Genomic DNA, 13,125 nt, shown 5'->3' on the forward strand with positions numbered 1-13,125 from the left:
GAATTTAATTTTCTAGCTTGAATTCTATCCATAAACTCTATCGAAGTCTTTCTACAACAGCTTTATATATTCCTCATTTTTCACACTTTTCATAATCTTGGTACTATTAGCGAATAGTATATAGACATCTAACCCATTCGCCGTGTTAATATATGACAAGAACATTAATGGAGCTAGTACCAATCCCTATTATACCCCATTTGTCCCTTCTCTCCAAATGAATATCTCTACCTTCACCCCTGTTGTCAAATGCCTGCCCTTCAGAAAATCCCACGTGTCATTCTAATATGCCACCCTTAATTCCTCCAACACTTTCCAATTTCCACATTAATCTATTGTGTGGCATCTTTTTAAAAGCTTTCTCCAGGTCAAGACATACACAATATGTCCAACCATCTCCTTCATGTAGCACATCGACTGCTTTCGAATTAAAACTTAATTTGTTCTTGACTAAGGACCTTCCTCTACCTTTTGAATTTGAAATGGTTGTCTACCAGGTCCTTTCTCCACCAATTATTTGACCCACTGGTCTTTTCACGAGTTTTAGCATATTTTGGTTATTGTGTTAGTTAAGGATACTGGGCTATAGATAAGATGTTTCTCTACTTTCTCCCTTGTAGATTGGTACCACGTTTACCTTTTTCTGATCCCATGGTCGTATCCCTTCTTCCAATGAACACATAATCAGGTGGAGTGTTTTGCCGACCAATTGCTCTCAATATTATTCTAATTCCCATTTAGAGGTCAAATCTAGTGCTGGGTCTTTCTTAATTGTAAGTGTTTTTGATCATTATTCACTTTGTTCTCTTCCAATCTTATATTGTTTAATATATCTCAGATTATTTTCTGCTCCCGTTCGAATTCTTCTTCCTTGTTGAATACCGATTGAAAACTTTTATCTATTGATTTAGTCTCTTTTTTTTCCTCATATACTACACATCAACTTTCCGTTGAAATATTCCTTCTCTGGTTCAACCTACCATTTACAAATTCATAGCACAACGTGGGTTCATCTTTACATTTCACTATATTTGTTTTTGTGTGTGCGCGTTAGAAAAGAAATAATATAATCTTCATTGTCACTAAAAGTAAAGCCACATTGATGAAGAATTACATCATCGTAAGACATGTGACGTCACGACCACGGTAAAGTAGAGTGGAGATTGGTTGTATTCAGGTAATGAGCGCTCAGTCAACGAGGTACGCCCTAAACGTCTTGGGGAAGGTAATCTCGTTAGCCCAGAGCTCCTTCCCTATATAATTACAAGTCTCCTCCTGGAACTCCAGAAACCGAACGACACGAGCATTTGGTACACCGATAGATCAAAGAACAGTTGAATTGAAATCTACATCGGATAACAAAAAAGAAACAAGAAGACTTGTGCCGAAGAACAGAACACTCTCGAAAGTCATTTGGCATCACCCAACGAAGAAACATCGGGAAATTTCTAATCTTAACCTCGACTTCTAGAACCAACGTCCTCACCTTCACAATGTTCCCCTCAATCTTCAACGGAACAGGACCTCGAGCTCTGGCTCGAACCCAAGAATTCAGCTTCGGCTATCCTGACGGAGTCGTTATCAGTGACCTCGTTCCTGACCACATGAAAGAGTATGTCCATCCTCACTGGATGAATTTCCCTCCTGTAAATCCAATGGTTCATTACATATTGGGCGTCGTGTATCTCTTCCTCGGAACAGCGGCTATTTGCGGAAACGGAATTGTTCTCTACGTTTTCCTCAAAACTAAGGTGAGCTGTTGTGTTATCGTACCAAAGACATGAGACATGAATGTTATTTGAATTTTCACGTTTTATCACTGTTTGGGTTACTGCAAGCACAAAGCCCATTTCCCGATTTACTTTAAACTACCTTATCTTCCCCCCAGAATCTTCGGACGCCCGCTAACATGCTAGTCGTTAACCTGTCCTTCAGTGACCTCTGCATGCTGCTCTCACAGTTCCCTTGGTTCACTTGGAACTGCTTCATGGGAGGAGTGTGGTACTTTAGTCCATTCATGTGCGAGCTCTATGCTTGCCTGGGCGCTATCACAGGACTGTGTAGCCTCTGGAGTCTTGTCTTCATTTCCTACGACAGGTGAGAGTCTGGAAAGACGTACATATTTTGAATATATATATATATATATATATTTTCTTCATTAATGTGGTCAATGCGTTTGTTACGTTGTCTACTCTCTTTCAATAAGTAGGTTCTAATTTTTTGTTTTGGTGATCCCTTCCATGTTTAAAACGTTGTAGAGAATTTCTTTTATATGAGAAATTTAACCTCTCTTTATTATAACTATCTGTCCATCCTCTACCTTCTTGTTCATTTGTTTGATAAGAAAACAATGATTTGTACTCTTGAATAAACACAAACACACACAGACACACACACACACACACATCCCGTCTATATTTCATTAATTTCTTCTATTTTCTTGGCGCCAGGTACAATGTTATTGTGCGTGGTATGAATGGTACAAAGTTGACGAGTGGCATGGCCTTTGGCATGATGATGTTCTGCTGGGGCTATGGCATCCTCATGTCCATCTTCCCCTTCATTGGGTGGGGAAAGTACATCCCAGAAGGTAAATATATTGGCATGAATCTCGTTTCTTTATTATAAGTAGGACTGAAGAACTACAGTGTGTTCATTTTTTTTCATTCAGAAGAACATGTCATAGATCACGTCACTTGACATGGAAGTCTCGGTGACGTCAGAAAAGTTAAATAGCCTCATGTGAAATGACGAAGTCTTTTGGTTCAGACTCTTTAGTCGAAAGACTGACCATCAGCTGAAGGAAATAGTTGGATAGGTTAAAGATGGACTGAATTTGATCTCCCCTCGCCCTACAGGAATCCTGGACTCTTGTTCCTTCGACTACCTGACACGTGACTGGAACATCCGTTCTCACGGTCTGTGCCTCTTCATCTGTTGTTTCTGCATCCCGCTCATGTGCATTGCCTTCTTCTACGTGTCCATCATCAAGGCCATCTGCGCCCACGAAGCCGCCATGCGCGCACAGGCCAAGAAGATGAACGTTTCCAACCTCAGATCCAGTGGCGAGAGCGATGGCGATTCAGCCGAAGTCCGGATTGCCAAGGTGGCTGTAACCAACGTCTCCCTGTGGTTGATCTGTTGGACGCCCTACGCAGCCATTGTTGTCCAGGTGAGGAACGGGAGTGCTCCATCTCCTGTTGCATTGTAGACCTCCACCAGAAACTATACTTTCTCAATTCACTAAGGCTTGAGGTTCCCCTGAGAAATGCTGTGATATTCTGAAGACACTTGTCTATTATATATCATGTTACCTTAGTCGTTTCCTTATTTTCTGTGGTATGACTAGTGACTGTGAAGTAACCAGGAAATCACTCCATCGTAGTAATTTTCTTTTTTTCACATGACCAATTTACCTTATCTTTACTTTCTGAGACACTTGCTTTGAACCGCCAAGGAAACCATTGAAACTAATTTCTGATCAAATTTATTTGGTTTTAACCTACAGGGAATGTTCTTCGATCAAGCATCGATCACTCCGTTGGTGTCGATGCTCCCAGCCCTGCTGGCAAAGACCGCGTCTTGTTACAACCCCATGATCTATGCTATCAGCCACCCCCGCTACCGGCTGGCGCTGCAGAAGGAGCTTCCATGGCTCTGCATCCATGAGGAGGCACCCTCCAGCAAAGCCTCGAACGACAGCCAGTCGACAGTCACAAAGGACGAAAAGGAATAATCTGAACTTCATCCATCCACGACACGCTCATGACCATGTGATACGAACCTTTCTAGTCAGACATTCGCTCCATGTAATCTTAGGTACCTTATGCATGAAAAATACATAAAAATAAATGAGGGTTTAATTTCTTATTGTCAAGTATTATTTCGTGCCCGCTTTGAAATATATATAAGAGACATTTCTTTTTGCAATCGTGACTTGCTTGTTACTAAAGATGGTTTCTGTGTACGCCGAAAGAGGTCAGGGTGGTCGACGCAATTACCTTCCTTACGCACATCCCCAAGGGGCTGGTACTTGATCTCCGGACTGGTCCCTAGACAGTACTCGACCATACAATGATTCAATTGGTTCCTCTACATACGTACATGCATGCATATACATACATATATATATACATACCTATATGCATATATCTAATGCATACATACATAAATACATACGTACATATAGACGTACATATATACATACATATTTGCTCGAAGACACGTACAAATATATGAATACAAACGTACATACATACATAAATACATGCATACATACATACATAACATACATACACACATAACTACGCGCACATACATACAGATACACATACACATATACATGCATACGAACATATACATACACAATACATACATATCTATATACATATATACATACGTACATACATACACTCACACATATGTAACGAGGGTTTGCTACCTATAGGGGTAGCGCGGCGATGTAAAGTCTCGGTGGACTTTGGCGGCTTACTGGCAGGAACTTGTTATTTACAGCTTCGGGGAATGTCTCCCATGGATAAGGGAGAGAGTTCTCCCCAGTCTCCTCTCCTAGGTTCCTGACCTAGGCTACCTATCTATGGCGGGCGCAGCCGCCATTTATAAAATGGAAAAGCGCCTAGATAAGCATGTTTGGTGTAGTTGTATCCTGGGGAACGTGTTTGTATTATAATATACACTGTACTTGTGTTAGTTGCATAGTAATGGGTTTAGTAGTGTTATTTGTGGTTGTGGTTATTTATGGCGTATATATTGAAGTTACGATAATGTAGTTGGATCTGTCTGGTGACATTAGGTACTTCCTTCTTGGGTGACGACGAGACGGCGTCATATTGTTGTGATACGTTAGCATTCCTTGAGTCATGTGTTTTGTGATTGAGGGAATGCGAAGTCAGTGAAGTTGAAGGTCTTGCTAAAGACGAGTACCATCTCGCATGTGTGTGGATTACGTGTACGGCCTGTGACATGGTTAGTAATGATTATACTTTTTACTTATATATTTATTTATAATTATCGATTTTTTCGCATCCGACCTAATGATGGACCAAAAGGTCTCCTGCCGGCAAGTTCAGCCTTTGTAATCCTTTTTAATGTTTACACATAGACATGCATGCATACAGACCTACATACACAGATACATATTGCATATATACACCCATGAATAAATACATGTGTACATACACCATCAATGTACATAAAGATATAAAGTATATGTGACTATACAGCCATTAGTACATTCGCTTTAATATATTCACTTATACCAAATATATCTCCTTCACATAGGAGATATATTTGGTATAAATGAATATATTAAAGCGTATGTACAAGGGGTGAAAGTGGCAGTAATCTGGAAGTGAGCATTAAGGGAGAGTAACTGGAGGAAGTGGATAGTTTTAGATATTTGGGTGCAAATGTGGCAGGAAAGGGTGGAGTGAAGGTGGAGGTAGAATGTAGATTGAGAGAAGCGAGTAAATGCCTTGGTGGATTAAAAAGTGTAATGAGGAATAGGAATCTGGGAATGGATGCTAAGCAATGTATCTAAGCAGTGTATTTCAGCCTCTGAGAAAGCAAATAAGATTATAAGACTGATTGCGCGATCTTTTGACTTCAAAATCCATCACTCATTAACAAGCTATATAAATCGTTAGTTCGTCGTCCACATTTGGAATATGCTGTTTCCGTATGGTCACCGAATCTCATTAAAGACATTGACAGACTGGAAAAAGTACAACGGCGAGCCACAAAACTGATTCCAAATATCAAAAATAAATCATACGAAAATCGACTAAAACACATGAATCTGTTTTCCCTAAAAAAACGTAGACTCAGAGGTGACTTGATACAAGTCTTTAAGATATTAAAGGGAATTGACAACATCAAAAGTGACAAAATTTTCACATTGAATGAGAATCAGACAAGAAACAATGGTCTCAAACTATCCGGAAATAGATTCAATTTAGAAGTAGGTAGAAACAACTTTGCCAACCGTGTAGTAAATGAATGGAATAAACTTCCTGCACAGGTAGTGCAATGTAGTTCAGTTCGAAGCTTTAAGAATCAGTTAGATAAATACCTAAGTAAGATGCTGTAATGATTATAATTTATCTTATATTATTTGTTTTTGTTTTGTTATCATTTGTCTGTCTGATTTTCATTTATTATTAGTTATATGTCAATTTATTATTATTTACTATTTACCTGTTTGTTTATTATTTAACTCTACCTATGCATTTATTTATGTATTTTATTTGTTATTTACATTATTATAGTTTTTATTTATTGTTTTATTATTAATATGATTTTTTTTCGCATCCGACCTAGATATGGATCAAAAGGTCTCCTGTCGGCATGCTTTGCCTTTGTAATCCTTTGTATGAAGGAGTGATAGCGCCAACAGCACTGTATGGAGCAGAAACATGGAACATAAGAGAGGAAGAGAGAAGGAGATTCAATGTGTTTGAGATGAAGTGTCTGAGAAGTATGATGGGGGTTACTAGGCTAGATAGAGTGAGAAATGAGGAGGTGAGGAGGAGAACAGGGGTGGAAAGGGAGCTGGGATATAGGGTTGATGAAAGAGTATTAGGATGGTTTGGACACATGGAAAGAATGAGTGAAGAAAGACTAGTAAAGGAGGTATGGAAGGCAGATGTGGAGGGAGTGAACATGAGGGGACGTCCTAGGATGAGATGGATGGATGGGTGAAGGGGGCTTTGGGGAAGAGGGGAATGTCTGTTGAGGAAGGACGGGAGAGGACAGAAGACAGGGGTGAATGGAGAATGGTTGTATATGGAAAATGTTGTGATGCATGAGGTGGATTGGACGGGGGAATGGGGGGTGAGGTAGTGTGTGTGAGCAAAAATTTTTGACGCAGCCCGAAGGGATTTCTCCCCGTCCTCTCCTTCATATGGGGTGACGGAGAGGGGGGGTCGCCGATTTAATGAATCGGCCTTGCTGTGGATGTGCTGTGTCCTGCGGCACTGCTTCTGACCCAGGGCAGTGGACAGGGTGCAGGGATGACCCGTCATCTAGGAGGTGCTAAGATGGGAGGGAGGGTGGAGGGGTGTGGAGTGTTTTCGGGGATGGAGTGGGTGGAAGTGATTTTGTCCTTTTTGGCTATCTACCTGGTAAGGGGGAAAAAAGCTTTGGTATATGTATGTATGTATGTACCAAATATATATATATATATATATATATATATATATATATATATATATATATATATGAATATATGTATATATACATATATATGTATATATATACATATATATCTATATATATACATATATATATGCATATATATATGTACATATATATGTATACCGGTATATGTAAATATATATACCTATGTACAGCTGCACAGAAAACTATCGTTAGTAAATCACGCTAATCATTTTGACACAAAACAACGAAACTATTTGAGACAAGTTAAAGTCTCCATCGGAAATAAGATTATCATGTCATAGTGAATCCATATGAACTCCGGAACTATTATTCGATTCATATTCATTCAGAAGGAATTCGAACAATTCGAACCCCAGAAATACCAACCCTTCGGTATCATAAGGTTATGTTCATTAGCGAATGTTTCGACACCCCTACTAACGATAGTTTTCTGTGTAGCTGTACACACACACGCGCGCGCACACACACGTGCACACACACACACACACACACACACACACACACACAAACACACACACACACACACACACACACACACACACACACATATATATATATATATATATATATATATATATATATATATATATATATATATATATATATATATATATATATATAACTACAACGTAATGTCGTAACACATTCGTAAAATTTACCAAGAACCCACTGTGTTGGATAAGAAGAAATGAAAAAGATGATATCCATATATTTCGATGAAGGACTGTGATCCTCTTTAGTGGAATACAGAGTAGTGGAGCAAAAGGCATGTCTTATTTACAGAGAAAGAAGAAGGAACATGGATAGGGCTCAGGTAACGTCTAATGCTTTGCGAGGCAAATCACCCGCCTTCACCAAAGATGGTAATAATTCGTAAAGACCTGGAGCCAAGGAACCATTGTATAGACGAAGAAATTAAACGCTGGACTTGTTTCGAGGAGTCCAGCATTTACTTTCTTCATCTATGTATCCATCTATCTATCTATCTATCTATATATATATATATATATATATATACATATATGTGTGTGTGTATGTGTGTGTGTGTGTGTGTGTGTGTGTGTGTGTGTGTGTGTGTGTGTGTGTGTGTATGTTGAGCCATTGTGACATGTTGAGGAAGGTGGAAGAAAAAGACACAGGTCTATTTCCGAGATTATTCCTGACCGGTTTCGATTTGAGCTTCTTCTTCAGAGGAAGCTCAAAGCGAAATCGGTCAGGAATAAATTGCGAACTAGACCCGTGTCATCTTCTTCTGTTTTCCTCTAGTTTGTACTTATATATACATATATGTGTGTGCGTGTATGTGTATGTGTGTTTGTGTGTGTGTGTTTTTGGTTTTATTATTATGCATGGGGGTGGATGTCCACTTACCAAATTGTAATATGCGGCCTTGGAGGTGTGTCTATGAGTTATTGTTTATATATCAATTTGCCAATCTTAACTTTAAATTCACTTATGGTGTCCTCCTAGATTACTTCTAACCTCATGATTTATCGCAACTATATGGAAGGCTAAGATTTTTTGTATTCAAGCAAGTTATTTATTTAATTATTTATTAATATATTTTTATTTAGTTCTTGATTTATTATTCTTATCATTGCTATTATTTATATATATATGTTATTTATTTATTTGTTTTTATTTGTGCTGCGTCCTCCTGGTATTCTCATTCCGTACAAGTAGATTCTCGTTGTAAATTTTTTCTTCCATTTCTTATTCCATTCTAAAGAGAGCTATTTTATCAAAACTCTATTTGTTCTTGAAATGTGGGCAGTCCTCTTTCTTTTTATCTCTCCTCATGCATCTTCTAAGATAGGTTAAGGACCTTTCTAATTGGTGTCCTTTGAATTCTCATTAATATTTTTTTTCTGTGTGACAACAACACCAATACATGTTCCAATTTTGGGCAAATCATAATCTTATCCATATAATGAAATGTTACGCTTATGTTCATAAACAACAGTTTGTCTCTCCCGTCATTCTGACTTTCATATCCTCTTCTTTCTTCTCTTTTGTGATTAGTTCATCACCCACTGTATAGTTTTATTGGGCTGTCTTCTTACTTTATCCCATATCCAAAAATTGCGTTTCTTTATGTTGAATTTATTTATCTAGCGCGAATTCTATCCATAAACTCTAAGTCTTTCTACAACAGCTTTAAATATTCCTCATTTTTCACACTTTTCATAATCTTGGTACTATTAGCGAATAGTATATAGACATCTAAACCATTCGCCGTGCTAATATATGACAAGAACATTAATGGAGCTAGTACCAATCCCTATTATACCCCATTTGTCCCTTCTCTCCAAATGAATATCTCTACCTTCACCCCTGTTGTCAAATGCCTGCCCTTCAGAAAATCCCACGTCCATTCTAATATGCCACCTTTAATTCCTCCAACACTTTCAAATTTCCACATTAATCTATTGTGTGGCATCTTTTTAAAAGCTTTCTCCAGGTCAAGACATACACAATATGTCCAACCATCTCCTTCATGTAGCACATCGACTGCTTTCGAATTAAAACTTAATTTGTTCTTGACTAAGGTCTTTCCTCTACCTTTTGAATTTGAAATGGTTGTCTACCAGGTCCTTTCTCCACCAATTATTTGACCCACTGGTCTTTTCACGAGTTTTAGCATATTTTGGTTATTGTGTTAGTTAAGGATACTGGGCTATAGATAAGATGTTTCTCTACTTTCTCCCTTGTAGATTGGTACCACGTTTACCTTTTTCTGATCCCATGGTCGTATCCCTTCTTCCAATGAACACATAATCAGGTGGAGTGTTTTGCCGACCAATTGCTCTCAATATTATTCTAATTCCCATTTAGAGGTCAAATCTAGTGCTGGGTCTTTCTTAATTGTAAGTGTTTTTTATCATTATTCACTTTGTTCTCTTCCAATCTTAAATTGTTTAATATATTTCAGATTATTTTCTTCTCTCGTACGAATTCTTCCTCCTTGTTGAATACCGATTGAAAACTTTTATCTATTGATTTAGTCTCTTTTTTTCCTCATATACTACACATCAACTTTCCGTTGAAATATTCCTTCTCTGGTTCAACCTACCATTTACAAATTTATGGCACAACGTGGGTTCATCTTTACATTTCACTATATTTGTTTTTGTGTGTGCGCACGCTCGCGTATGCGCGTTAACAAATATCAACGTGACAAGAAATCGATATGTACATTTTTATATCAGAAAAGAAATAATATAATCTTCATTGTCACTAAAAGTAAAGCCACATTGATGAAGAATTACATCATCGTAAGACATGTGACGTCACGACCACGGTAAACTAAAGTGGAAATTGGTTGTATAAGATGATGAGCGCTCAGTCAACGAGGTACGCCCTAAACGTCTTGGGGAAGGTAATCTCGTTAGCCCAGAGCTCCTTCCCTATATAATTACAAGTCTCCTCCTGGAACTCCAGAAACCGAACGACACAAGCATTTGGTACACCGATAGATCAAAGAACAGTTGAATTGAAATCTACATCGGATAACAAAAAATAAACAAGAAGACTTGTGCCGAAGAACAGAACACTCTCGAAAGTCATTTGGCATCACCCAACGAAGAAACATCGGGAAATTTCTAATCTTAACCTCGACTTCTAGAACCAACGTCCTCACCTTCACAATGTTCCCCTCAATCTTCAACGGAACAGGACCTCGAGCTCTGGCTCGAACCCAAGAATTCAGCTTCGGCTATCCTGACGGAGTCGTTATCAGTGACCTCGTTCCCGACCACATGAAAGAGTATGTCCATCCTCACTGGATGAATTTCCCTCCGGTAAATCCAATGGTTCATTACATATTGGGCGTCGTGTATCTCTTCCTCGGAACAGCGGCTATTTGCGGAAACGGAATTGTTCTCTACGTTTTCCTCAAAACTAAGGTGAGCTGTTGTGTTATCGCACCAAACACATGAGATATGCTATGTACATATACATATGCAACCATGAACGTTATTTGAATTTTCACGTTTTATCACTGTTTGGGTTATTGCAAGTACAAAGCCCATTTCCCGATTTACTTTAAACTACCTTATCTTCCCCACAGAATCTTCGGACGCCCGCTAACATGCTAGTCGTTAACCTGTCCTTCAGTGACCTCTGCATGCTGCTCTCACAGTTCCCTTGGTTCACTTGGAACTGCTTCATGGGAGGAGTGTGGTACTTTAGTCCATTCATGTGCGAGCTCTATGCTTGCCTGGGCGCTATCACAGGACTGTGTAGCCTCTGGAGTCTTGTCTTCATTTCCTACGACAGGTGAGAGTCTGGAAAGACGTACATATTTTGAAGAAAAAAAAAATCAAAATTCTTCATTAATGTTGTCAATGCGTTTGTTACGTTGTCTACTTTCTTTCAATAAGTAGGTTCTAATTTTTTGTTTTGGTGATCCCTTCCATGTTTAAAACGTCGTAGAGAATTTCTTTTATATGAGAAATTTAACCTCTCTTTATCATAAATATATGTCCATCCTCTACCTTTTTGTTCATTTGTTTGATCAAAAAACAATGATTTGTACCCTTGAATAAACACAAACACACACAGACACACACAGACACACACACACACACACACACATCCCGTCTATATTTCATTAATTTCTTCTATTTTCTTGGCGCCAGGTACAATGTTATTGTGCGTGGTATGAATGGTACAAAGTTGACGAGTGGCATGGCCTTTGGCATGATGATGTTCTGCTGGGGCTATGGCATCCTCATGTCCATCTTCCCCTTCATTGGGTGGGGAAAGTACATCCCAGAAGGTAAATATATTGGCATGAATCTCGTTTCTTTATTATAAGTAGGACTGAAGAACTACAGTGTGTTCATTTTTTTTCATTCAGAAGAACATGTCATAGATCACGTCACTTGACATGGAAGTCTCGGTGACGTCAGAAAAGTTAAATAGCCTCATGTGAAATGACGAAGTCTTTTGGCTCAGACTCTTTAGTCGAAAGACTGACCATCAGCTGAACGAAATAGTTGGATAGGTTAAAGATGGACTGAATTTGATCTGCCCTCGCCCTACAGGAATCCTGGACTCTTGTTCCTTCGACTACCTGACACGTGACTGGAACATCCGTTCTCACGGTTTGTGCCTCTTCATCTGTTGTTTCTGCATCCCGCTCTTGTGCATCGCCTTCTTCTACGTGTCCATCATCAAAGCCATCTGCGCCCACGAAGCCGCCATGCGCGCACAGGCCAAGAAGATGAACGTTTCCAACCTCAGATCCAGTGGCGAGAGCGATGGCGATTCAGCCGAAGTCCGGATTGCCAAGGTGGCTGTAACCAACGTCTCCCTGTGGTTGATCTGTTGGACGCCCTACGCAGCCATTGTTGTCCAGGTGAGGAACGGGAGTGCTCCATCTCCTGTTGCATTGTAGACCTCCACCAGAAACTATACTTTCTCAATTCACTAAGGCTTGAGGTTCCCCTGAGAAATGCTGTGATATTCTGAAGACACTTGTCTATATATCGTGTTACCTTAGTCGTTTCCTTATTTTCTGTGGTATGACTATTGACTGTAAAGTAACCAGGAAATCACTCCATCGTAGTAATTTTCTTTTTTTTTCACATGGCCAATTTACCTTATCTTTACTTTCTGAGACACTTACTTTGAACCGCCAAGGAAACCATTGAAACTAATTTCTGATCAAATTTATTTGGTTTTAACCTACAGGGAATGTTCTTCGATCAAGCATCGATCACTCCGTTGGTGTCGATGCTCCCAGCCCTGCTGGCAAAGACCGCGTCTTGTTACAACCCCATGATCTATGCTATCAGCCACCCCCGCTACCGGCTGGCGCTGCAGAAGGAGCTTCCATGGCTCTGCATCCATGAGGAGGCACCCTCCAGCAAAGCCTCGAACGACAGCCAGTCGACAGTCACAAAGGACGAAAAGGAATAA

General features: G+C 39.4%; 2 protein-coding genes across 2 annotated transcripts; both read left to right on the plus strand.

The window, feature by feature from the left end:
* The first annotated feature begins 1,109 nt into the window (after window positions 1-1,109).
* LOC143022068 (compound eye opsin BCRH2-like) lies at window positions 1,110-3,818 on the plus strand. Its single transcript, XM_076180016.1, has 5 exons — window positions 1,110-1,751; window positions 1,889-2,097; window positions 2,451-2,590; window positions 2,859-3,172; window positions 3,509-3,818. The coding sequence occupies exons 1-5, from the start codon at window positions 1,494-1,496 to the stop codon at window positions 3,734-3,736; spliced, it is 1,149 nt and encodes a 382-aa protein (XP_076036131.1). The 5' UTR covers window positions 1,110-1,493; the 3' UTR covers window positions 3,737-3,818.
* Window positions 3,819-10,270: 6,452 nt separating this feature from the next.
* LOC143022083 (compound eye opsin BCRH2-like) lies at window positions 10,271-13,125 on the plus strand. Its single transcript, XM_076180048.1, has 5 exons — window positions 10,271-11,105; window positions 11,270-11,478; window positions 11,841-11,980; window positions 12,249-12,562; window positions 12,898-13,125. The coding sequence occupies exons 1-5, from the start codon at window positions 10,848-10,850 to the stop codon at window positions 13,123-13,125; spliced, it is 1,149 nt and encodes a 382-aa protein (XP_076036163.1). The 5' UTR covers window positions 10,271-10,847.

The sequence above is a fragment of the Oratosquilla oratoria genome, chromosome 43, assembly GCF_046742065.1.
Source record: "Oratosquilla oratoria isolate Oo_2021 chromosome 43, ASM4674206v1, whole genome shotgun sequence".
Taxonomy (NCBI): Eukaryota; Metazoa; Arthropoda; class Malacostraca; order Stomatopoda; family Squillidae; genus Oratosquilla; species Oratosquilla oratoria.